The following is a 26,922-nucleotide window of genomic DNA, read 5'->3' on the forward strand; positions in this document are numbered from 1 at the left end:
GCTTTGGATCATTGAAAGGCAAATGTATACTCCATGTCACCTGCTCGAGATTATCCACTAAGCGGCTTAGTTTGAGCCGATTTTCCAAGTTAAACTATTTTTTAATCTCTTGGGAATGCCAAATCCTATAAAACGACAACTGAGAAATACAATATAATCAATAAATAACAACCCTTGGGCAGTCTGCAGATTTTCCTTGGCACCTGTCGACATCCTGTGCTCTGTATTTACCAGAATCCTGGTTGGCTCATGATCATAATGCTGTGAGCAGTTATTGTTTGTGGGGTTGACTATATGATGTGTGATTGATGGAATATAGGACCCATTTATGCCATCCAGTGTAGGCCCAGGTCTTCTTCACCTGTATCAATGCTTAGTTTAGTTTATTGTCGGGTGCAGTGAAAAGATTTAGTTTGGGCGCTTATCCAGTCAGAGAAAAGACTATTTGTGGATATAATCAAGCTGTCCAAGTGTACAGATAAAGGTCAAAGGGTACAACATTCAGTGCAAGATACAACTTAAAACATTAAAGATAGTTCAAAGGTCTCAAAAGAGACCGCACTCTAGATGACAAGAGAATGGCTCAGTTGCCTGTTAACAGTTGGGAAGAAACAGTCCCTGAATCTGGAGGTGTGTGCTTTCAAACTTCTGTACCTCTTGCCTGCTGGGACAGGGGAGGAGGGAGTAACCATGGTGAAGACTGGTCCTTGGTTTTGCATGACCATTGATAGATGGATTTGGCTTGGGTTCAATGTCCACAGTGTTTTGGTGAAAAACCGGCTGTTTACTTGGATGATGTGGCAAGTATGTCTGTCCTGATTGAATTTGGGAAGAGGCCCTGGTGTGAGCCTCATGTATGGTGGAGGAGGGGAAACCCTCGTTCCCTGAAGAATGAGGACATTTCAGATGCCCTGGTGTGGAACGCCTCATCCTGGGAGCAGAATGTCCCGATTGAATTTGGGAAGAGGCCCTGGGTGATCAGAGGCCCTGGGTGATCAGAGGCACACAGTTCTTGACGACTTGGCATTATTCAACTGAAACGGGGGTAGAGAAAGTTGAGGCCGTGGCATATTGTTAACCTTATTTCGTAAGGAACTAATTGAATTGGATGAGGCCTGTACTAAATGGGATATCTGTGCTAATCACTGCCATCGTAGTAACAGGGAATGATTTAATTTTTATACACTCTCTCCAGTTAACAAGGCAACAGATGCTGATAACAGTGGACCATTGGCCAAGATGGAGGATGACAATGTTGATGTGTGTACAGTGCAGGAAAACGGAGATTCACAAAACCAGAAACCAAAGGGTCGTGCATTGAAGACTGAAGCAACCGGCTCCAAGCCCAGTGAACCCTCCACAAGCTGCAAGGCTGAGACATCTGAGGTGACCTTTACATTTGCAAGCTTTGGGTTAATTGAATATTTTCCATGTCTTGATTTAATCTTTTTAATTTCCCCCATATGTTCTTGCTTAGAACATGGATGGTAGTGAAATGCTCCATACTGCCACCTGCTGGTTGATACCATCTCTTGATCATGGACTTGTACCACAGCGTATGTGATAGCTCTGTAATGGCCCCATCTCATGTCCTCCTCAACAAGTTGCCAGTCGGAATATTGTGTCCAGCTTTCAGCAACTTTAGCAAGGCCAGTAGCGAAGACATTTTGCTGTAATCATCGGGAAGTGGGGGTGTGAGGACCTTTAATAAAACAAATATCTTTCAAATTTTAGGTTATGTTAAAGGTGTCTTAGAAACATAGAAACATAGAAATTAGGTGCAGGAGTAGGCCATTCGGCCCTTTGAGCCTGCATCGCCATTCAATATGATCATGGCTGATCATCCAACTCAGTATCCCGTACCTGCCTTCTCTCCATACCCCCTGATCCCTTTAGCCACAAGGGCCACATCTAACTCCCTCTTAAATATAGCCAATGAACTGGCCTCAACTACCCTCTGTGGCAGAGAGTTCCAGAGATTCACCACTCTGTGTGTGAAAAAAGTTCTTCTCATCTCGGTTTTAAAGGATTTCCCCCTTATCCTTAAGCTGTGACCCCTTGTCCTGGACTTCCCCAACATCGGGAACAATCTTCCTGCAACTGTCTTTGGGGTAGAGTCGTGACATTCTGTGAATTAATTAACTTTAAAATATTTTTCCCATTGGAGGGTCTTGATATTGGATATTTGATGAACACGGCATCAGCAGCGGAAGAAGAGGCTTTAAAGGGCCTGTCCCACTTGGCGATTTTATTCCGAGACTGCCGGCATCATTGACTGACGTAACGGGTCACTGAAAAATTTGCTACGTGATGACATATGATGCACGATGTTTTTTCAAGTATTGTGACATTTTTTTGTCGCCACTGGATTTTGAAATGTTCAAAATCTTTTGGCGTCACTGATATGACACCGGCAATCTCCGAAAAAACGGCCAAGTGGGACAGGCCCTTAAGTCTCTTCCATGACAACAGTTTAATTTTTTTTATTGTGCTTTAACTCTATTTTGTTTTAATATGGAGTTGGTTATTGTCCTATAGCATAAGTTTGCATAAGCAGTTTTGATACTACATTGGGCTTGGTCTTCTTGGTCCAGTGCTTACCCTGCTGTTATAGCACAAGTACTTTGTCTTTTCACAGTAATTTAATGTTGAGCAACATTGTTTTGAATAGCACCACCACAAAACCAAGGTCTGATTCTACTTGGCTTCTATATGTATTGAAATATGTAAGCAAATCAGTGCTCTGATCTGTGAATGTGAATAATACACTTGCAGAAATACTGCTAGCTTTTCCCCTTTTGTTTCAGCTGCACAAGATTATTATACGGGGCAGCTGTCCCCCAGAAATTGGTGCCATTTTCCTGCACCTGCCCAATTTCAGCATCTGATCACGTGCTCTTTGTTTCTCCCCCCCCCCAAATCATCATCTATTTAAGTTCATAATTTAGGACGCATCAGTGACTTTAATCATTGCAGTAAAGCCTTGCCAAGGTGTATTTGTACTACAGGGTAAGTGGGTCTTCCAATCTATCTTCAATACCTATCCCAATGACCTGTGAATTTGTTGCATGGATAGTAAGATTTAACCCTGACCCTCTGAGTTCCTCCAGCAGTTTGTGTCTTTGCTCCAGATCCAGCACCTGCAGTCTCTTGTCTTAGTTTAGAGATACAGCGCGGAAACAGACCCTTTGGGGCACCGAGTTCATGCCGACCAGCGATCCCTGTACACTAACACTATCCTACACACACTAGGGACAATTTTACCAAGCCAATTAACTTGCAAACCTGCACGTCTTTGCAGTGTGGGAGGAAGCCGGAGCAACTGGAGAAAACCCACGAAGGTCACTATAGTCTTGCCAACTATAATATTCAATTTGTATTAACTCTCAAAGTTGCACTTTGTGTTGCTTGTATTCTGTGTGTTTGACCTAGATTTTAACGTTCCACTCCCCTCTCAGGCAGCCAATGGCGATGAAGCGAGTTGCAGCGTGGAGGAGGATGCTGCAAAGAATGCTGGGTGCAAACTACAGCAGCTGAAGAAGAAGGGAAGCATCCAGAGAGAATGTGCCACCTACTGGCCTCGTAACTGGCGCAACAGGCTGTGTACCTGCCCATCCTGCATGGTATGCTCGACTCCACTCTTGGCTTAACATCCCCATTTTCAACATTGGCTTCCTGGCCGTTTAGTTTAGAGATGCAGCACGGAAACAGGCCCTTCGGCCCATCGAGTCCGCTCCGACCAGCGATCCCCGCACATTAACACTATCCTACATACACTAGGAACAATCTTTACATTTACCAAGCCAATTTATATCATACCTGTACTTCTTTGGAGTGTGGGAGGAAACCGAAGATCTCGGAGAAAACCCACGTGATCAAGGGGAGAACATGCAAACTCCATACAGACAGCACCCATAGTCGGGAACGAACCTGGGTCTCCGGCGCTGTGAGGCAGCAACTCTACCGCTGCGCCACCGTGTTGCCGTTAGGTTTAAAAGTAAAATTTGGGGCAAAAGGAGTAAAGAATCTATTTTAAAAGCTAGGAATAAATAACTCAATTAAATATTTTTTAGAAACCAGGAGCTACTGATGCTGATTTATTTTAAAAAAAATACGGTGCTGAAGTAACAGCAGGTCAGGCAGCATCCCTGGAGAACATGGATAGGGTATAGTTTGGGTCAGGCCCCTTCTTCAGACTGCCATTCTCCCTTTGGGACTTGAAGATAATTACATGCCAATGGCCTGTATTTCTCCTGTATATAGCCTGATCAATATTTGCAAGATTTTTGTTCTACTCTTCCAGTCTGGAAAATGTTCTCCAGAAACCTAATAGCGACATTTAAAAGGCATTGAATGGGTACATAGATGGGGAATATTTAGAGGGGATATGGGTCGGAGCAAGAGCACCAAGGTAAATTCCTTGTATGTGAATACTTGGCCAATAAATGTATGCATACATTCATTCATTCATTTGGCTGACGTTGGGCAAGTTGAGCTGAAGGGCCTGTTTTGTTGCTGTGTGTCTAAAAAGATCCGGGATGGCGGGACTGTCATATGCTGAGAGAATGGAGCGGCTGGGCTTGTACACTCTGGAGGTTAGAAGGATGAGAGGATATCTTATTGAAACTTAAGATTATTAAGGATTTGGACACGCTAAGGGCAGGAAACGTGTTCCCGTGTTGGGGGAGTCCAGAACCAGGGGCCACAGTTTAAGAATAAGGGGTAAGCCATTTAGAATGAAGATGAGGAAACACTTTTTCACACAGAGTTGTGAGTCTGGAATTTTCTGCCCCAGGAGGCGGTGGAGGCCAGTTCTCTGGATACTAGAGCTAGATAGGGCTCTTGAAGATAGCGGAGTCAGGGGATATGGGGAATAGGCAGGAACGGGGTACTGATTGTGGATGATCAGCCATAATCACATTGAATGGTGGTGCTGGGTTGAAGGGTCGAATGGCCTACTCCTGCACCTATTGTCTAAAGAGTCAGAAATCTGACTAATCAAACCAATGAATAATGAACTTAAAAATGCAAACAGCAGATGTTCTACCAGAGGCTAACAGGGTAGTTTATCCGATAGATTGCAAGTGTTACCACGGGAGAAATTTGATAGTATTGCCCACATTCAAATTTTAAAAAGCGATTTTAAAAACGTATGGATTCTTGCTCAGTTGTTGCATTGACTCGAGAGAGTAAGTGACAAATGTCATTTAAATTGTGATACAACAGACCTCTGCCAGTGTATTTCAATTACAGCTGAGTTTTATTTAACATTTGTGCTCATTTCTGCAATCTTGTATACCTTTAATAATTTTTTTGACGGTTCATAAAGATTTTGAGTAAAGGGACGATGCCTGGAGATTTTTGATGAACTGGTCACTTTGTATTCACCTCCGAGGAAAATGTATTGCTGCTTTTCAGAACCTGTATAAAGAACTAGAAATCTCCTTTCTGTTGGACGAGTTTGATACAGTACTGGCCTACGAAAACAAAGGTAAAAGTGACGAAGAGACTGATAGCGAGAGATGCGATCCATTGATGACTGCCCTGAGCAACATGAACAGAATCCAACAAGTGGAACTCATCTATGGTAACTTTTTGCGTGTAATTCAATATTTTCTAAAACGCTTCTTCGGACAGCTGTCTAGTTCACCTATTGCAGTCTTGCGCCTGCTATGTAATGATTTTTTAAAATCCAATCCTCAATGTAGTATACTGGTCTTCTGAAAGATTAAATGGCACATTTGATCTGTTTCAGCTGGAGTTATTTTATGTTGTGTGTTGCAAATTGCACGTTTCAGTATCTGAAATACATGTGGTTTGACTGAATAATTCATTAAGCTGGAAAAAGTGCAAAGAAGATTTGAGGATGTTGCCAGGACTTGCTTGGCCTAAGCAACAGTGAGTGGTCGGGCAAGCTGGGACTTTTATACCTTGGGGGATATGAGGCTAAGGAGTGGTGAATTTAATAGAGAGGTGTCTAAAATCATGAGCGGCAATTAATAGGACGAATACCCAGAGAAGGGAAATCAAAACTAGCGGGATATTTAGCTGAGAGGGGAAAGATTTAATAGGAAGCTGAGGGGTAATTTGACTCAAACACTGACTGTCACATTGGGCAATGAGATACAGGCCCAAACTAAAATGCCATAAATAATGGATTCAAACAAATAAGCTTGTGAAAAATAATACCAGGACATTGGTTTGTTCGACCTGAGGTTTCTCCGATTGCTTGCAGCAATAAACATTACTCAGTATGGGGGTAAAAACATCAAAGTGGGCAAATCACACAGTCTGTCGAGGGAGTGGTTTAATGAAAATGTATTTCTGTCCACAGAATACAATGATTTGAAGTCTGAACTGAAAGATTACCTGAAGAGATTTGCAGATGAAGGAAAGGTAAGGATGGGCCTTGCATTGCATGTTTACAGAATTTGAGGATGGAATTGGGCAAAATAGATTTGGTAGAATTTGTTGTCAAGGTTTGATCTATAATTGGGGCCATAATAGATGCACCCATTTCCTGCAGTATGTTACCCTGGGGTGCATGAATGGACAGTCAGCCCTGCTTTCTGATCCTGCCTACAAACTTAAATTCAAACTGGAGAAAGTTTATGATTAGTTTAGATTGCTCCCTGTATTAATGGGGGCAGCCCAATGGTGCCCCTGGTAGAGTCACTGCCTCACAGAGCAAGAGACTCAGGTTTGACCCTGACCTCGAGTGCTGTCTGTGTGTGTGTGTGTTCTCCATGTCACTGTGTGGGTTTCCTTCCACATTTCATAGACGTGCAGTTAAATGGCCTCCTGTAAATTGCCCCTAATGTGCTGGGAGTTGGTGGCAAGGTGGGATAATGCAGAAGTTGTAGGAGTGGGTGATCGATGGCCAGTGTGGACTCAGTGAGCCAGTTTCCAAAATGTATCTACTAAATTGGAATTGAGGCATTTCTTCTTAAAGATTTTGGATAAAGAAACAGGTGGTTGCTACATTTTCTGGATTTGTCCTTCATTTGAAATAAGGGATTAATGTAACTTGGCACAGATGTGATGTAGCAATGTTACAAAATTTTGAGATTTAAAAAATCAAGTCTGCAATTTATCCCATCAGATAAAGCATAAAAAGAAGTTTAATTTGACACCTAATTCACTTTCATATCTTCAATATTAAAAACGTTATGGCCATTTTCATACTCGGAAATTAGCATCTTGTTCCCTATTGATTTTCCATTGACTTAACACAAAAGCTGTGATCGAGAACATTTAAAAGCCCATAACTTAAAAAAAAAATCAAGAGAACTGAATGAAATTTTCAGTTATTATAGATTGAAGCATTCTGAAACAAATATGAAACATCTTACTTGGATGACCTGAAATTAAAGCATATACAGGTGCACAACCTTTTATCCGAAAGCCTTGGGACCAGACACTTCTCGGATTTCGGAATTTTTCGGATTTCCGAATGGAAGATTTTTAGCGTAGATTAGGTAGGTAGCGCGCGCTGCCTCCTCCCTGGAGACCGGGGAATCATTGTAAATCATTGCTTAAATGTTAGTCAGTTAGTTTGGAGGGATTTTATGTGGTGGGGGGGTGAAGGGGGAAACTTTAATTCTTAGTCCCCTACCGGGTCGAAGAGGCGGGGCAATGCCTTACCGGGTCGCTGTGCAGTAAGCTCCGGAGCACTGTGGCCGCCGACTCCCAACATCGCAGAGCTGGGGTCTCCGGGGAGGAGGCAGCCGCTACAGTAGTACAGACCTGGGTTGACCGTGGGTGGTTTTGGGTCAAGTTTGGCACCAAACGCGAGCTTTGGTGTGCAGACGACATCCTGGAAAAAATGTCCGGTTTTCAGAGCTTTTCGGTTTCCGGAACTCCGGATAAAAGGTTGTGCACCTGTAATTAGTTAATTACCTAATTGTAGCTAATTACAAAGTTGACCGTTGTGACGGAAATAGTAATAACCACCCAGACTGCCTTGAAAATTCAAAAATTTGATATTCTCAAGATCAGAACTTTAATATTATTGTATTATATGCTGTAAATCCGTAACAGATGGGCAAATAAATTACAATTTCTAGCAAAGGACCAAGTCTTTATGGAGAAGATCAGTTGCTAGCTGGTACATTGGCATATCATAATCAGTAGCATCATCATACTCCTCAGATTGTAACCAATAAGCAACTTTGTACACCTTGAATTTCCTCAACTTTTCAATTTTGGCATTGTAATCTGCAATCTCTTCAAAGCCTTTCTGCCCAATACTTTCCCATTGACAGTGTCCTGTAGATTACATTTCTTAAGAAAAGGATATTTTTTTTAAATAGCCTTAGTATCCAAATAACAAACTGATCCCATTCACACAAGAATTCACAATATAACATGATTTTTAAATCTCACTGTCATGAATTTATATGCCAGATGGAAGGAATTTAATGTTTAATTCCCATAAATTAATCTAGAAACATCCACTCAATATAATTAAAATTATTATTTTTTTGAACAATACATGGGACTAAAACTGATATTGAGTATAGAAATATTGACTATGGATAGACAATAACACAAAATATACACGATTTGGATGCTCTTATGATATGATTGTCCCAAAAAAAAGAGCATTTAAATCATCTTGCGAGTGGGTTTTTCTGGAACGAGATCAATTGGAACGTTGCATTTGCGGTGAATTTGAACCCCATATCGGCAGGAAAAACACTGCCGATATGGGGCCCAAATCACATTTTTGCAAATGAAAATTAGATTAAAGCCATCCCGAGAAACAAGTTTATATGTAAAATAAACGACTTGCATTATGTTTTGTCCCCTTCATGCGATCCGTCCCGTTGTAGGCATTGAGGGCGTTAGAAGTTGCTTTTTATTTTAATGTAATTATTGAATTGTCTCGCGATTAAATAAATTAAAAAATCGGGAACGGAAGTCCGATCGATTGTTCTTCAGCAGCTTAGCAGCCCGAGGAAAGCCGCCTCCGATAAGCAGGAGAAAACGGCATTTTAATTGCCCCCCACATTCAAAGGCGCCAAAGTCGAGCACACGGCCAGTGGCAGAACTGCAGCGCCGCTGAAGGTAAGTTTTGTAACATCGCTATGTGATGGGCCAAAGGGCCTGGTCCAGTGCAGAACTTTCTATGTGGTAGGTTGGGGCAAGATTAGCCTAATTGATGTTTGAGATATGGAAGGTTCAAAGTACTTCAGTTGCTGCCAGTTTTTGAACCCAAAGCTTGCGCTCGGCTTTTACACCATTCACTATTATTCCTTCCCCATGGTCATTGGCAAACTTTCCCATCTCCAAAGTGCCATTCCCTTCCGCCTTCAGCTTTTCAGTACTGTGGGAAATATGGATAGTTCTCCTCTTCCTCATTCAGTGGTAGCAGAACACAAAATTGCTCTTACTAGCATCTCGGTATTTGGCCTTTTCCTGCCTTTTGACTAATTCTTCAGCAAAGGAGCTATTTTCCCACTTGTACACTGCAACCTCCAATATATAGCGTGCATTAATAACCCATGATGAGGTGCAAATTCTTCCAGTTGGATGCAGGTAAACCACATTATTACCTGCACCCTCAAATTCATCCTTGCTGGTCTGAACTGTTTTCCTTGAGCTTTGACCTTTGTCCACAGCCATCTTTGGAGGCCAACTCCTTGGGTATTTTTAAGGTGGCGATTGACAGATTCTTGATTAGCAAGGGTGTCAAGGGTTATGGGGTGGGAATAGGCAGGAGAATGGGGGTGAGAGGGAAAGACAGCTCAGCCATGATTGAATGGCAGAGTAGACTCTATGGGCCAAATTGCCTAATTCTGCTCCTATGAACCTTTTTGTTTCCAATTGGAAAGACTTCTTCTACAATAATTCACAGCATCTGCTGCTGAAACCTTTGTGTGCTATTGGCTCCCCATTGCCTGTAATTAACATTGTTTGTTCTTTTCAGCTTAACCTACATATAGTTTAGTTTATTGTCATGTGTACTGAGGTACAGTGAAAAGCTCGTTTGAGTGCTGGTCAAAGACTACACATGAATCCAATCACACTATCCACAGTGCATGGATAAAGGGCTGGCTTCTCCCACTGCCTGTTCCTCCAAGCTTTAGTTTATCAACCACCTCTTCAATTGTTGTTACTCTCACAAGTTTTTGCCCTGTGAGAACATTATACCATTGACCCATAGGCTCCCAGCTGGCCTAATTATTTATTTTCACAACTCTAGTTTGTTGCATCTTAAAGCTTTGGTGCATTTTCCAAGTTTTGCGTGCAACAGTTGAAAGTGGTGCTAAAATTAAAAATGGCATTGCAGCGAACTATCTTTGTGCATATTTATTACCATGTGCATTGCTAATCTCTGGCATGTCTAAATATATTTAATTGGTGCATATTTGCACTATTTTAATATCTTTCAGCCAATATGCTCCCATTACTTGTTTATACTCTCTAGAATTTAGGAGATTGAGAGGGGATCTTATAGAAACTTACAAAATTCTTAAGGGGTTGGACAGGCTAGATGCAGGAAGATTGTTCCCGATGTTGGGGAAGTCCAGGACAAGGGGTCACAGCTTAAGGATAAGGGGGAAATCCTTTAAAACCGAGATGAGAAGAACTTTTTTCACACAGAGTGATGAATCTCTGGAACTCTCCGCCACAGAGGGTAGTTGAGGCCAGTTCATTGGCTATATTTAAGAGGGAGTTAGATGTGGCCCTTGTGGCTAAGGGGATCAGAGAGTATGGAGAGAAGGCAGGTACGGGATACTGAGTTGGATGATCAGCCATGATCATATTGAATGGCGGTGCAGGCTCGAAGGGCCGAATGGCCTACTCCTGCACCTAATTTCTATGTTTCCATTACCTAAAACCATATAGTAAAGCTCTCTAATTAACTGAGAGTGAGGGCCAGCCGTCTTATTCCTCATTAGATCTTTTTCAAAACTAGCTCAGATCGAAGTGGAAGCAAATTCTACTTTGGAACAAAGGTTTTGTTTTTTTAAACCAATTATTTGATGTCTAAACAATACTACATGGTGCTGCACAATTGGCAATGTGGGCCCTGAACTTATTAATTGTAACTGTGTAATTGCCATTTGCTGAAAAGACAGTATCAGTGACCCAATGTCGTGACATTGTCATTTCTATCAAGTGGCATCCGAGAGAGAATGAACTTGAAAGACGTTCACTATTTTACCATATGCTCTCTCTACGTTCAAAACTGCAGGAATTCGGTTTCACTAAAGAACATTTTGTTGGCAAATACTTTTCCAGTAGGTGAGTGGGCGCAGCAGTAGTTGCTGCCTCAGAGCCAGAGACCTGGTTGAATCGTGACTATGGGCATTGACTGTACAGAGATTTATGCATTCTCCGTGTGACTGGGTTTTCTCCAGTTGGTCCAGTTTCCTCCCACACTCTAAAGACGCACAAGTTTGTAGGTTCATTGGCTTCTGTAAATTGACCCTAGTGTGTAGGATAGTGCTAGTGGTTGAGTGATTGCTGGTTGGTGTGGACTTGGTGGGTCGAACAGCCTGTTTCTCTGATAGGTCTCTACAGTCTAAACAGTGATGCATGCTCACCCCTCTTCCTTCCCCAGACAATTCATACAAAGGTTATCATCAATGTGTGCATGTTTATCCAATGCCTAGGATGTGTGCATGTTACTTAAGGGAAGCAAAGTTAAACTTTGGGCATCCCGACCTTCAAATAGCTCTGATAATTGATTCAACTGATTTTGTATTTGAACAGGTGGTTACAAGTGAAGATATCCAGCAATTCTTTGAAGAGCTTCAATCAAAGAAGCGGCGGAGAGTGGATGGAATGCAGTACTTTTGCAGTTAAGCTACAGAAAAGCCCATAAAAAAAATATTAGTCAAAGATGTGCAAAACAGTTTGGTAACAATGGCACTTTTAAAATTAACTGGTTGTCTGTCCCCAGTGTATTTTACTTTTGCCTCGTGTAGAGTTATAGCTGAAACAGTTGCTACAGGAGCAATAGAGAATTCATAGCATCAATTCTTTGCAGTAGGGGGAAAAAAAAAAGTTGATATTCAGAACTGAAACTTTAAGAAGCTAATGATTTGTACTATGATTTTCTTTGAACTCCTGATTGACATAAACTTTGGAACAACTATGACAGGCTCTCAACCAAATGATAGATACAAAGTGCTGGAGTAACTCAGCGGGTCAGGCAGCATCTCTGGAGAAACTGGATAGGTTACCTTTCAGGTCAAGACCCTTCTTCAGAGTCAGGACCTGAAACATGGCTTATCCATTTTCTCTCGTGATGCTGCCTGGCCTGCTACTTTAATTCAGCATTGTGTGTCTATATTTAGGATAAACCAGCAACTACAGTACATTTTTTTATTCCATCGCAGCCAAATCAGTTGGATATCGGATCTATCATTCATCCTCCATCCATCACCACCACAAACTAGTTAACAGCAGTGTAGGGTAGGTATCTAATATCAAGCCATACCTGCGGGTGAAAACTTCTCATCCAGCTGCCTCTTAAAAACTGTTCCACCACCAAGGGCAAAAACCAATAGCATCAACTGTGCATTTATAGTTGCAAATCAAAACAATTAGATTCATATTAAGATGGATAAGAAACTAGCTAGCATTTAATAGAGAAAACCTGAATCTGTGGTTCACTACCTGAGCAATTGTTTAAATCATAGTTATACAGCATGGAAACAGGCCCTGTGACCCAACTAACCCATTCCCAATCTACACTTCCCAACTGCCATGTTTGTTCCAAAGTTGATAAATCCACCACCTGTTATTTGAAAAGGTTGCCCCTCATTTTCCTATTAAATCTTTCCACTCACCTTAAACCTATGCCCTTTGGTTGTTTTTTTCCCCCTCCCTTGGTAAGACTGTGCCCTATCCTCATCATCTTGTAAGATTACCCCTCATCTTCCAGCACTTCAAAGAATAAAGACCTAGAGTACCTAACCTGCCCCTATAGCTCGGGTCCTGACAACATCCTGAAATTGGCTCTGCAATCTTTCCAGCCTAACAACATCTTTCCTGTAGCAGAGTGCCCACAACTGAACGCAATACTCCAAATGCAGCCTCACTACATCTTGTACACCTGTAACATGGCATCCACATGCTATACTGAAGGACAATGTACTAAAAAACAACCTATCCATCTGTGATGCCGTTTTAAAGGAACTATGTACCTGCATGACTACACCCATCTGCTCTACAACACACCCCAGGGCCCTGCTATTCATTGTGAAGGTCCTGCCCTGGTTTGACTTCTCAAAATATAACTCTTCAAACATACCTGCATTAAACTCTTAACCATTCCTCAGCCCACTTGCCCTTGATCAAAATGCTGCTGTACATTTTGGTAACCATCTTCATATCTACAACACCATCCACTGCATCTGCAAACCTACTAATCATGCCTTGTACATTCTCATCCACATTGTTGCCATCAAGTACAAAGTCAAACCACTAATCACGACCTGAAACCAGTCTGCAAACCACCATCCTCTGCTTCCTTCCATGAAGCCAATTCTCTATCCAACTGGCTAGCTCTCCATGTGATCTAACCTTCAAATGCAGCCTACCAGCTGAAACTTATCAAATGCTTTGCTAGTCCATATAGGCAATGTCTACAGCTCTGCCCTCAACCTTTTTTGGTTACTACTTCAAAAAACACACCATTTAGATACATAAGCCACGATCTCCCATGTACAAAACCATGTTGACTATCTCTAATCAGCCCCTCTCCAAATGAATTTTCTCTTGTCAATCAGAATATTCTCCAGTAACTTGCTACCTGAGCTATTAGTTTACTGGTCTAGAGGTCCCAGGCTTTGCCTTGCATCCCTTCTTAAATAAAGAAACAACATCAACCCCCCCGTCTTCCAGCACCCCACCCATGTCTAATGTTTCACACCTGCAATTTCTTCTTTAGCTTCCCAGTGTCCTCAGATAAATGTGACTAGGTTAGAATATTTATCTACATACACCTTGGGGCATTCAGTACTTCCTCAACCGTAGTGGGACTGTCCTTAAGACATTTCCAGTACCAGTCCCAACTAACCCAGGTTTCATGTCTTTCTCCACAGTAAAAACAGAGGAGATTTCTATGATATTCTATAAATTGTTTCATCCATACCAGTAACAAGTGTCTGAAAATGTTACGACCCCTTTTGGTTTATAAATGTTCAAATAATTCAGTGCATCTTCAACTTTGTGTAAAACTGACTGAAAATTTTAAGCTGTTCTATTACTAATGCTTGAATGTTCATGGGATGGGGAGAATAAGCCAATAAAGACATGTTACTTTGCCGTGAGAGTTACTTTCTAGACTATTACTACATCCATTCAAATCTTTGAACATGCCTGACCTGAGGGTACAGTGTTAAAAGGAAGTGAGCTACTGAGTCAGAGCTTTGAAGGAAGTTAATGGTAGAAATTCTGGAGTCTGTTATCTTCAATTTACAGGTTTTTTGCGATAAATTGTATGGGGTCTGAGGTACCTAACATGGGAACTACAGTGCCTTCGAGAGCTAGAGATGGTGCTGATCTATGATGTCGTGATCCTGGATGTAGGGCCCCAATACTTCTCTATTTTAGTGGCTATGGACCATAAGTTCCCAAGTGGCAGAAGGGTTGTTGCACTTAAATTACGAAAAATATTTATATACACAATGGCTCTCTGCGAATCAACCCACGTGGCAACATTTGCAACAGTATTTCAGGAATCTGATGTTGAGCATATTAATATGACCTGCCTACCTACAAGACATAAGATCTTGATCCTACAGTTGCATGGCAAGGTTTAGATAAGAGGCAAGGGTAAATAAGCAAGAGGCCAAGATGGGGTTAAATTAGATATGATGGAATAGTTAAGTTCTATTCAGACTAGATTTTGTCTGCACCACAACTATTACGGCTAAATGGTCACCAACGCATGAAATGCACCTGATAACTTTTCTGATCATTCATTGGCCACAAGAAAACAATAGGATAGCCATGTGAAATGTGCTGTTTCCACTTTAATAAAAATATGGATTAATTTCATAATCAAAATGAAACATTCCATGGGCCATTTATTTAGAACACCAACTATATGCCAGTTTAGAATTTGTTACATGCTTTTTTCTCCCAGAAACAGTAGAAAAATAGATCATGAAGATTCTGTACAACTGCCGTAGTACTCAATAGGGAATTGCATTTCATTAAGCAATAATTTCATTTAAGATGCTAAAATAAAAATAGTCATCTCTTTAAAAAACATTATATACATTGAAGCACTGTAGAGAAAGATGGTTATGCCATTTGTAGAAAACATTTGCATAGGACATTTGATCTAAATTACTGATACTTGAGCCTTTAGTATGGAAGGCACTTTACTGTATCCCAGTAACAGATTAGATCAGAAGCATCCAAAACAAATTATTAAAGAATTAAACAACAGCGATGCAAGTTTTTATAAAAAGCTTTTGCTACCAAGCACTTAACTCATCTTTAAATGGTTTCCAATATTCTAATTCAACCAAAATTAAATTGGTAAGTAATTGCAGTTAAACAGCATGCAATGGGGAGTGGGGGTGTGTGGGTGGGAGAGAAAGATACACAAACACAGTCTGGAACAATATATAGCATTAGATCAGGCAGCGTCAGGATGCTGTGCATGTACTGGGGTGAGTTTCCACAGCTGTTTATTTTACATTTATGTTAGAAAGGACTGTCCAGTTATCTGTGGCATTGCAGGCAAATTTGCAGGCAGTTTTCATTATTTACTTCAAGTTGTTGCAGCCAACAAGCACTGTTTATATATTAATTAGAAACCAATAGAAAAAAAGTTTTAAGTTTTGCTGATTTCCAATAATTTCCTTGAAACCTCCAAGATAAGGCATACACATACATTTTAATCTTATTCTAGAGTGTAGCACCTCCCTCAGTACACTTGTACCGTAGACAAGATCATCAACTTTGCAGTTGAACTTGAATTGGAACCCAACTCTACTGCCAAATGAACCACAGACCATACATTGAAATAACTACAACTCAATGATTGCCATGGGATGAGAATTCAAGTTTGTGTGTAATCTTAGAGTATTAATTTCAGCATTCAGATTTTTAATTTAGTACCAGTTCACCAACTCTAGTATCCTGAAATGACAAACCAGATTGCATCGTAACAGTGAATAATTAAAATGCTTTGTGCCACTGGTACTTTGCATTGGAAATCAGCACACAATGCTTTGAATTCTCCTGACTTCCAATTCTAATCTTGCAGCTGCACACAAATAGGAAACCGAACAGGAAGGATTGAAGAAGAAAATCTGCACAGCCACATCAAATTAGTTTCATAATGTAGATCAGAAATAATAAAATTTAAAACACCACGATCAAATTTCTAACTTAAACATAGAACTCACAGATGCAATTTCAAGAGGTTTCCGCAAACAGGTGTAGAACCTGGATACTTGGCAAAATACAGAGCCAGTCACTTTAATCAATAATCCAAGTCCCCGAGATGTTCTACCCTGTCTCCAGGATTAGACTAACATCTTTCAGACTCTACAAGTCTGCCTGTGAAAGCGAATCTTGGATTTTACTGTCACCAAGGAGTTGATCATGAAACTTGCAACACATGTTGGAGTTCAACAACATCTCACAGAAAGGATACTATAATATCCTAAATATGTGCAATATGCAAAACCTACTCAGATGCAGCAAGGGGAAAGAGAGAATTTACAATCATACACAACTTGCATTCTGGTTTTTCCCCTCACACAGCTAATATAGTATATTTTTAGCTTTGGAAATTATTTTCGAGACAAACATTTATCCATGCAGAAATTTGAAAAGCAGCTATCAAACCAAATAATGAAGAAAAAGACCAAAGAGTTTTGCGTATCTAACCGTTGAACAATGATTAAGCAAATGATATGACAGCAGCTTCAAAGGGAAGTGTAGCTGCTTTATCCAGTTACTAGTATTTCTGCCTTTGGGATTCAGCTTCTCATGATATATTAAAACATTAATCCTATAAACCGATTGTCACAGCAATCTGATTGTCCCAAGATTAAGACTACAGCTTTAGACTGACAAGGATCTGTGCTCTGAATACAGTTGGCCAGTAGAATAAAGACATTCTTCCCTTGCACATGTATTCCAATGCTGAGTATACTTAAAAATACTGCCCAGTCTTTTAAGACTAAAAACTTTCTCGAAAATGAGAAAATGTCAATGGGTATCAGAGTACTTTTCACCATTAAATATTACACAATTGTAATTCAATACACAAAGACACTGAAGTTTTTTGTTTTTTTAAAAACAGACCTGTAAAAATGAGGTAAAAGACCAAGCATTTTTTTTTAAATTGGTAAACTCGATTAGCAGACTATTTGAACATTAGAAAGGATGGCAATACCGGTCGGTGTGTGACTTGGTCTCCCAAGCTATCACGAAAGTCATAGAAAACCACCTAGAAATTATTCAGTTCAAGGTAGAAATGTTATGTACAAAATATTTATGAAAGCAAAGTTAACAATGGAGTCATCTGTTGAAAAAGCACACTGGATTGCAGGCATCATTAAAGAGCTGATTTTTTGTACGGAAGATCAGGTCTGTTTGGTGACCTCCTTTCTCGGCTCAGCGTATCTTCTCTATTATTCCGAATGCTTCTGTGTGGATGAACGCTGGGCCCGGGCTCCAGCATGTCACCATCTAATGATCTTATATTGCAGCCAGCGTCACAATTGCCAGAGCTACAGGGCACACTCAGAGCGCGACTGGCTGTGAGGCCATAAGTCAGATCTGTTTCCATTAACCCCCTGTTTCTGGTAAGCAGAGAGCCACCACTGGACTCCTGCTTCAGTGCCAAGTCCAACCTGTGAGGAGGCTGCTCCAGGAAATCAAAGTATGGTGGATCACTAGGACCAGGCTGTTGAAGTTTGGGAGGCAGTAGATATTCTCTCCTGGATTCTACTGGCTTACTGGAAATATCACTACAAAGAGAAGTCATCTTGAAGCTTCCAGTTGCTGTTCTACCGTGACAATATAAATCTGGGGCAAAGTATCTTCCCTGTGAAGGAGCCAATGTATGCCTGCTTGTTCCTGGAGTGCATGGCCGACAAGCTGCAATGGAAAAGTCGTATAGATCAGGATAATCCTGGAAGGCTTCTCGAGATTCTGCCTTCAGCTCACTAGGTTTTCTCCTCACGCCATGTGCGTGTCTACTGTGTAAATACGGCGCAGGGCGTGGAAAGGAAGCAGAATCTGACGCCATTTTGTTTACATCAGTACTTAAAGCAAGCTCAGGAAATCTTCTATCCCGAAGTGACAAGTTACTCAAAGAAGTCACACCCATTGCAATGTCTGGCATCAGTTCATTCAAGGTACCTTCAGCATTCTAGAAGAAAACAAAATGGAAAACATCAAAATTAGATTTCCATCTCTATGGCTTTTGAAACTAAAATAATAAGCGTAGTAAGTTGAACAGTTTTGAATCACATGAACATAGTGGTTGCAGTTCCATGGTTGCCTTGGCAACATCATTTCAGATTGAACTACATTATCATAGTATTAGTGACAATAACAATGATTGATTTTTTGTACATTTTTCTGAGGGGAAAATATTGATTTCCAATTTCAGCATTTTTGGTTACTGTTGGAAAATAACTTCTGCATTACGCTAGTGTCATGCTGGACAAAAGGCACAATAAGTTATAGATTGTAGCACGGTAGTGTTAATATTCATATTTACCTTTTCATTTATAAAAAACATTAATGTCCAATTAAGGAAAAAGAGGCTGAATAAGGATGTGGGACCCTAGTTGGTCCAATATTGGTTGCATTCATTTTACAAGAAACCAAACATCCGATTTCCCCATCCGATGGTCTGAGGCTCTTTAGTTTAGTTTAGAGATACAGCATAGAAACAGGCCGAGTCTGCCTTGACTTCTACCACCCGGACACTAGTTCTTTCTTACTATCTAGGGACAATTTACTGGCGTGGAGAAAACCCACGCGGTCACAGAGAGAAAGTACAAACTCCGTACATACAACACCCGTAATCAGGATTGAATGCGGGTCTCTGGCGCTGTAAAGCAGCAACTCTACCACAGTGCCACTGTGTCGCCCAGAAGAAGTTAGCAAAGCAGATTTTATGCTATAGAATTTAGAGAAATCATTACAACTGCATTATATACACACATAGAGATGGGACTGGGAACTTAAAACTAAGATAGTTAATTTTACAGCCCCACTGATTACCAGAGAAGCCATACAGTTAACAAAGGCACATGGATTCTCCCCACCCCAATGTTATTACAACCTATTTAATAATTACAAATCAAAACTTACCCCTATCGTTGTTTGCATTTGGACCAGTCTGGCAGAATTGGTGCAATCAGGAGGCATCAGTTTACCACCAGAAGTGTATATGGGCCTGGAGGTGAGGGCAGAATAATGCAGGGACCGATTACATGGGTACGATAAGGAGCGAGATGACAGTTGACCAGGCAGTCTGTGCTTCAATTCCGTTTTGTGCTTTTCATGCGTCTGGATTGCAGGTGGGTGGTACGGAGGTGGAGGTGGTGGTAACGGTGGATGGAACGCGGCATAGGGTTCAACATCACCACGTTCTCCAGCCGATGAACTGTTTATTCTGCAGTGACCATGCTGACGAATAGTCAGCACTGGACTCTCATCACCAAATCGCTCATGTGGAAAGAATTTATGAGGATTCTGTGGAGGGCAATGAATAATCATTACATTATCAGAGTTACCTTGCTGTGAACATTGCTACATTTATATCGCTTCCAGTCAATTGTCAACGTTTCTAAATGATCTTAATAATTAAAATATTTTAACTCGACTAGCTCACGGAAAATTAACAAAATGCATAAAATCTAGATTATTTATGTCCATGCCAACTCCATCAATTCCAAATGTAGCAAGGAAATCTTGATTAACTGTGCAAACTGCAGCAAATTACTCTGCCTAATACTACAGCCATGCGAGATATCGATACTTAATTATGACAACTCATTTGCATCTATACAGAATATAATTTCTATTATTTCTGAAATTATTTAGATTGGTCAATGACTGTGTTATGGAGTCATATTTCCCATACCTGAAGCAGTTCAACAGCAGTATCTGGGAGGTTAAATTCCCTCAACACCCGTATTTGAATTTCGTAGCTCACGGTTGCTCCTTCCCCACAGTTCAATGCGTACGCACGCTGTACCTGATCCATATGTCTAAGTTCCTGAAGGCGCCTGATCATATCTTTTACCATCTTCAAAGGGGGGACTGAAAGTAAAAATTGTGTAAAGGCTTTGCTCAAGCACCTGCATTTAAACTTTTTTTTTTTTAAAGGAGTAAATCACAGATGATATTGTATTTAAGAGAATCAGGGGAGGGTAGGCATAAGAGACTCCAGACGCTGTAATCTGGAGCAAAAAAACAAAAAACAAACGGCTGGGGAAGCGCAGTGGGTCAGACAACATCTATGGAGGCAGAAGGATGGTTGACATTTTTGCTGGAGTCTCTGCATTAAGAGTAAAGCAGGGGCTTGACCCGAAATGTCAATTAGCATTCTGCCTCCACAGATGTTCCTGCAAATGTTTGTGTCTAGGAGTCGAGCATTCTAACTCCAGGATCAAACTGCAGTCTCAGTCAAGTGGTCATTTTCAATGTATTAGCCCTTGCAGTGGTAACGTTGCTGTTCATAACGTGTAGAAGCTACCTTCTTTGGTTCTATGGGGCCAGTTGCCCCCTCATCTTTAGGAGAGGTAACTCCCACTCTCCTCTGTTCACCTGCTCAATAGCAGGAACAGGACCTAAAAGGCTACACTGCCTTGTAAACTAAATCAACATTTCATCTGCAATCTCTCCTATTCAAAGACGAAACAATTTAAAAACACAAAAAAAAGCAGACTTAAAAAGCCGTTTCTCACACAAGGGTTAACATACAGTGGATCACATGGTTCAGTATCTGGGCAAGAATTTCATTATGAAACTAGAGCAGTGAGTGATCACTCTACAGCAGAAGCCAGCGGATTGTTAATCTGCCAACATTTCTCAATTAAGATGCAATCGTTCATTATCTGAATGGTGGCCGATTAGGAAAATGGTAGATGCAACGAGATCTGGGTGTCATGGTACACCAGTCATTGAAAGTAGGCATGCAGGTGCAGCAGGCAGTGAAGAAAGCCAATGGTATGTCAGCATTCATAGCAAAAGGATTTGAGTATAAGAGCAGGGAGGTTCTACTGCAGTTGTATAGGGTCCTGGTGAGACCACACCTTGAGTATTGTGTACAGGTTTGGTCTCCTAATCTGAGGAAAAACATTCTTGCCATAGAGGGAATACAGAGAAGGTTCACCAGACTGATTCCTGGGATGTCAGGCCTTTCATATGAAGAAAGACTGGATAGACTCGGCTTGTACTCGCTAGAATTTCGAAGATTGAGGGGGGATCTTGAAGAAACTTAAAAAATTCTTAAGGGGTTGGACAGGCTAGATGCAGGACGATTGTTCCCGATGTTGGGGAAGTCCAGGACAAGTGGTCACAGTTTAAGGATAAAGGGGAAATCCTTTAGGACCGAGATGAGAAAAACATTTTTCACACAGAGAGTGGTGAATCTGTGGCGTTCTCTGCCACAGAAGGGAGTTGAGGCCAGTTCATTGGCTATATTTAAGAGGGAGTTAGATTTGGCTAAAGGGATCAGGGGGTATGGAGAGAAGGCAGGTACAGGATACCGAGTTGGATGATCAGCCATGATCGTATTGAATGGCGGTGCAGTCTCGAAGGGCCGAATGGCCTACTCCTGCACCTATTTTCTATGTTTCTATATTTCAGATGATCAAGGTGGTGGGGGGGCAATGGAAGGTGGGGCAAATGCAGAAATGAGAAGGATAACTCATTTCAGCCCTGGAATATTAAAAATAAATCAGTCAAAAATACACTTACCAGGAATTTCATTGGCAATGATTGAAGGAGGGTTGGATTGTGCACCTATTGGTTGGTGACTCATTAAGTGGCAGCACTGTGGTACAGCACTGTTCACCATGTATAACGTGTCTGGTACATTGGACATGCGAACCATTCGCAACCGGACAAGATCAGTCTGTTCCACCATCATCTCATCCAACACAGTCTGCAAACAGAAGTTGGCACATTAGACATAGACAATGATTGTACGATGGCTTGATAGAAGAAAAATTCCATCATATAACGGCTGTACATTGTCAATCAAAAATTAATCATAACAATTAGAAAATTACGTTGTTATGCTCAAAAATGTTTAGTCCATTTAATTTACTCTTCCTAGAAATAGCTGAAACCACAGAATACAGCACAGGTTATGAAATCATCCCAGGGTACTACTGAAAATCAGCCCTGCAAAACTCTTACCAAACTGTTCCAATACAGTTACAACTAGCCAACAATGTGGAAAGTTGTCCACACATGTCATGTTTCTAAGGACAAACCCAGCTGGTTAATTACAACTGTGTCTATCTCAGAAATGATTGAAGACATCATTGACAGTGGTTTGATGTGGCACATGTTCACTAATAAACTATTCACCAATGTACAGCTGGAGTTTTGCCACAATTACTATGCTGGGCAATTTTCTATTTTGTTATTCTGTTGTAACTGTATTGGAACATCTTGGTTGAGATGCAGCTTTTGCTGTCCAGACCTAAAAGCCTTAATTCAAACATAGATCAACTAGCTGAATTCCAGCTGGTGTGATAAGAGTGACCATCTTTGTCATGAGGGCAGCCTTGGCTAGCACAGCACCAAGAAACCATGGTAAAACTGAATTAAATGGGATTAAACTGAACGTTTTCCAATAGTCAGAGGCATGCCTCACACATAAAATGGCTGGTGTAGTTGAAGATAAAACACCTCAACCCAGAACATCACTACAGAATTTAATCAGGACAATTTCTTAAACCCAGTTGCTACATTAATCTCATGAAAATCAAAAGTTAGAAAAACGGATGTTGCACTTGAAATAAAAACAGAAAATATTGGAACCGTTTTCCACTGATGCTCACTACTAGCAAGTGACCCATTGTCAGAACCTTTCATTGGTGGTCCAAGGAAGGATCTTCAACAAGAAAGGTTAACCCAGTTGCCCTTTCCATACATGCTGCCTGACCTGTTAAATGTTTCAATTTTATTTCAAATTTCATTAGTCCATACTTGGCGAGGAAGACCTATACAATATTCAAGTCTAGGCAGATTTCACACTGTAAAAGTGTCAGTTAATGACCTCTAACGAGAGAGATTCTAAACATTTACCTTTCAGAATACCACAGATCAGAAACTCAACTGGACCAGCAATATGCATAATATGGCTACAACAATGGATCAGAGTGATCGTCTACAAAGGATCAACCTCCTCACACATCTACAAAGTACACCAGGAATGTGTTGGTATACCTCTAACTAGCCTAGTGCCTAGCATCAGTGAACCCCTCCCAGTATCAACATATCCCATCAGAAATCAGTAGTTGGCAAAACCCAATATCAGAGCGAGCCCCCCCCCCCCCCCCCGGGAACCATGGGGCTGATGGGCACTAGAGGAGAGCGCTTTATATAGAGCTTCAGCTGCAGTGCTATGGGTTTTAAACAGCGCTACAGGCCACAGCGCTAAGGGGTTAAAACATAGCGCTATGGGCTTTAAACGTAGCGCTATGGCCACAGTGCTATGGGTCACAGACTGTTCGGGGAAAATTCTTGTATAACATCCCCAAGATGTGCTGGTAGGTTAATTGGACATTGCTAATTGCCCACACTTTAAGTCTAATGAAGGCAAATTGGAGGAATGATGGGAGAGAGAACCAGCTGCAGGTTAATAAGTGAAGGAATGGGGCTGATGGGAATAGATGAGAATTTATATAATTTGATAGGGTAATGGCAACCTTTAATTTCATGAGAATTCACACGAGAAAATGATTTGAAAAATAAAAATATTAAAAATGAAAAGCATCGTCTCGACTTGCTGTTGCTGTTCAAAATTGTGAAGCACGTAGACACAAGTCAGAAGATTGAGGGGGGATCTTATAGAAACTTACACAATTCTTAAGGGGTTGGACAGGCTAGATGCAGGAAGATTGTGCCCGATGTTGGGGAAGTTTAAGGATAAGGGGGAAGTCTTTTAGGACTGAGATGAGAAAAGCATTTTTCACACAGAGAGTGGTGAATCTGTGGAATTCTCTGCCACATAAGGTAGTTGAGGCCAGTTCATTGGCTATATTTAAGAGGGATGTGGCCCTTGTGGCTAAAGGGATCAGGGGGTATGGAGAGAAGGCAGGTACGGGATACTGAGTTGGATGATCAGCCATGATCATATTGAATGGTGGTGCAGGCTCGAAGGGCTGAATGGCCTACTCCTGCACCTATTTTCTATGTCTATGTTTCTATTTAACTGCAGATGCTGGTTTACAAAAAAGAGTGTTGGAGTAACTCAGTGGGACAGGCAGTATTTCTGAAGGACATGGATAGGCTACGTTTTGGGTTGGGTCCCTTCTTCAGTCTCAACCTAAAATGTCACCTACCCCCATGTTCTCTAAAGATGCTGCCTGACCAGCTATGAAACATTTTGTATTTAATCCAAGTTTGTATCACAATCTACTTTCGTACAAATGTACCTTTGCCTCCTCCACATACGGTGCAAATAAGCGAGGTTTCACATATATACCAGAATTCTTCTGACGTAGCCAAGCATGAGATTTTCCACCTTCAGCTGTTGGCAGCATATCTAATGGCGGTATGCTAATCAGTCCCCTCTTTATCTGTAGAGCAAAAAAAAAGTATTCAACACAGTCAACTTTTTTGTTGGTTTACAATTCATGCTTTTTCTCACATCTCATCTACTATCTCATATTTCCTTACAACATAATAGGATGCTATTTGGTCCATCAATTCTAGGCCAAATCCAGAAGCATTTATAAGCCCCGTTTCCCCACTTAATTCCCTGTTTCTTAAGGCATGCCCCAATACTACATGTAATTTACAATGGCCAATTAACCAAACACTGCTTACATCTGCGAGGGATCTGAAGGGCGTTGGGAAAATTCACAAGGCCACAGAGAGAATGTGCAAACTCTACACTTAAACCTTACCAACGTAAACAAAATGGGACAATTTTTAAACATGCAATTATACTACAGGTCCACCACAGAGTTTCTGGCACCCTTGCTTCAAGAGCCTTTCTGGATTATCCGTTTTGCCAGACCAACAGAGGGCACTGCCTCAGAGAGTAGAATGGTACCAGAACAGGTACTGAGGCGCCCGAGGGGCCGAGATACTGGTCCGCAATGTCGGCCTCGGGAGGCGCCTATGGGAACGGCAGTAATTCCAGATCCCCGGTCACATAGGGCAAATTAGAGCCGCCGACCGGCTGCAGATGAGATCAAGATCAACAACGTCACCTGGCGTAGGCTCCACATTTTCGGGGGAACATCTGGGTGGGATTTTTGGATTAAAAGTGCCGGACAACCAGTTGCTATAAAATCGGTGGGGAACCTGTATTAGGTTTATGTTGGTACGAGAGTTGAATGACAAATATTGTTCCAGAGCATATTGTGGTGGGAGAAGAATAGTTCTGCCAGATGAACCACTGCCTTTACTCAAATTACCATCTTTGACATGACTGCTATTTGTCACTCAAGTTTTAAATAAAAGCCAAAAGCTCGGCACTTATTAGATTGGTTATTCCCCGTTAAAAGACCATCTGGCAATGTCTAGATTTGTTAATGATTTGCCAGATGTCAGTATTATTAATCAAAGTGTGGGAAGGCAAAATTAAATGAGTCAGGGAGGCATAAGTGAATTCAGATATGGCCACAGGTTTCACTTGTACATATAACAGCAGCCAGCTACAGCAAACTATCACGAGAAGCATTGGGCCAGAGGTCACATAACTTTCTTACCCATGAAATCTGGCAGCAATCTGACCTTAAACACGAGCAAAATAATTAAGAGACAAAGACAAAATAGGCACAATTCAGACACTTAAAAAAAAATCAAAAAAAATCAACCTACAGCATCATTAAGAATCTCACTGTTTGTGGGAAGGATATGATCTATTCGAATGAGAGGCAGAACTGAGGACAAAATCTCTTTTAGTTCCTCTATGTCAAGATCCCGCCTCTTTACACCACGCTTGTTTACACTGTGTGCCGTCCCACTCAGCAGGTTTGGTTCTAAAACAGAGATACAAACAAATAGAAAAACCTTGCAATATTATGTCATTGGATGAGCAGAATGAAAAAACAACTTACATTCATATAGCTTCTTTATCAGAGTAGAAATGTTCCAAGGCACATCCCAGCATTATCGGGTGTCAAGCCACTAAAGGAAGTTTTAGGATAAGTGCCCAAAAGCTTTTTTCAAAGAGGTAGGTTTCAAGTAACATCTTAAGAGAAGGAAAGAGGGGTGATGTTTATCTCAAGAATGTTCAAGAGTAAAAGGGCCTTTACAGCTCAAGGCACAGCGTTCAATGATTTAACAGAAGAACAAGGCTAGGGTTAGAGAGATAGTGAAGGGCCAAGATACTGAAGAATTTGAACACTGAAACTAAGTGTTTAAAATCAAGATGTTGCCTGCATGGAAGTCAACATTGGCCAAGCAGCACATGACTTGATAAGAGTGGTGATGCAAATCACGGGGCATGCTGGTAGTTTTACCAGACGGGCTGCAGCATTTCAGGAAGGTGACTCACAAAACATGTGAACTATTCCTGCTCATTTGCCCACATATATAACTAAATTGTTTATGTTGATAGGTTCTAGGAGCAGAATAGGCCATTCAGCCCATCAAGTCTACTCTGTCATTCAATCATGGCTTCTCAACCCCATTCTCCTGCCCTCATCCCATAACCCCCGACACCCGTACTAATCAAGAATCTGTCAATCTCCACCTTAAAAATATCCATTGACTTAG

At 41.2% G+C, this 26,922-nt stretch overlaps 2 protein-coding genes across 6 annotated transcripts in view; one reads left to right on the forward strand and one right to left on the reverse strand.

The window, feature by feature from the left end:
• The window catches only part of ubr7 (ubiquitin protein ligase E3 component n-recognin 7), a 30,685-nt gene extending 16,394 nt beyond the window's left edge, over nucleotides 1–14,291 (forward strand). The window contains exons 7-11 of the mRNA XM_055640074.1: nucleotides 1,196–1,386; nucleotides 3,459–3,623; nucleotides 5,419–5,587; nucleotides 6,335–6,396; nucleotides 11,725–14,291. Coding sequence (XP_055496049.1) covers nucleotides 1,196–1,386; nucleotides 3,459–3,623; nucleotides 5,419–5,587; nucleotides 6,335–6,396; nucleotides 11,725–11,817 — 680 coding nt within the window. The 3' untranslated portion in view covers nucleotides 11,818–14,291. The remainder of the gene's footprint in view (nucleotides 1–1,195; nucleotides 1,387–3,458; nucleotides 3,624–5,418; nucleotides 5,588–6,334; nucleotides 6,397–11,724) is intronic.
• A 687-nt stretch (nucleotides 14,292–14,978) lies between these two features.
• Nucleotides 14,979–26,922, reverse strand: part of btbd7 (BTB (POZ) domain containing 7) — a 51,530-nt gene continuing 39,586 nt past the window's right edge. For all 5 annotated transcript variants that reach the window (XM_055640069.1, XM_055640070.1, XM_055640073.1 and 2 more), the window contains 6 exons: nucleotides 26,023–26,183; nucleotides 24,627–24,770; nucleotides 21,934–22,120; nucleotides 20,093–20,271; nucleotides 19,318–19,701; nucleotides 14,979–18,364 (listed from right to left, as the gene is read on the reverse strand). In XM_055640069.1, coding sequence (XP_055496044.1) covers nucleotides 17,546–18,364; nucleotides 19,318–19,701; nucleotides 20,093–20,271; nucleotides 21,934–22,120; nucleotides 24,627–24,770; nucleotides 26,023–26,183 — 1,874 coding nt within the window. In that variant the 3' untranslated portion in view covers nucleotides 14,979–17,545. The remainder of the gene's footprint in view (nucleotides 18,365–19,317; nucleotides 19,702–20,092; nucleotides 20,272–21,933; nucleotides 22,121–24,626; nucleotides 24,771–26,022; nucleotides 26,184–26,922) is intronic.

The sequence above is a fragment of the Leucoraja erinacea genome, chromosome 9 (assembly GCF_028641065.1).
Source record: "Leucoraja erinacea ecotype New England chromosome 9, Leri_hhj_1, whole genome shotgun sequence".
NCBI lineage: Eukaryota > Metazoa > Chordata > Chondrichthyes > Rajiformes > Rajidae > Leucoraja > Leucoraja erinaceus.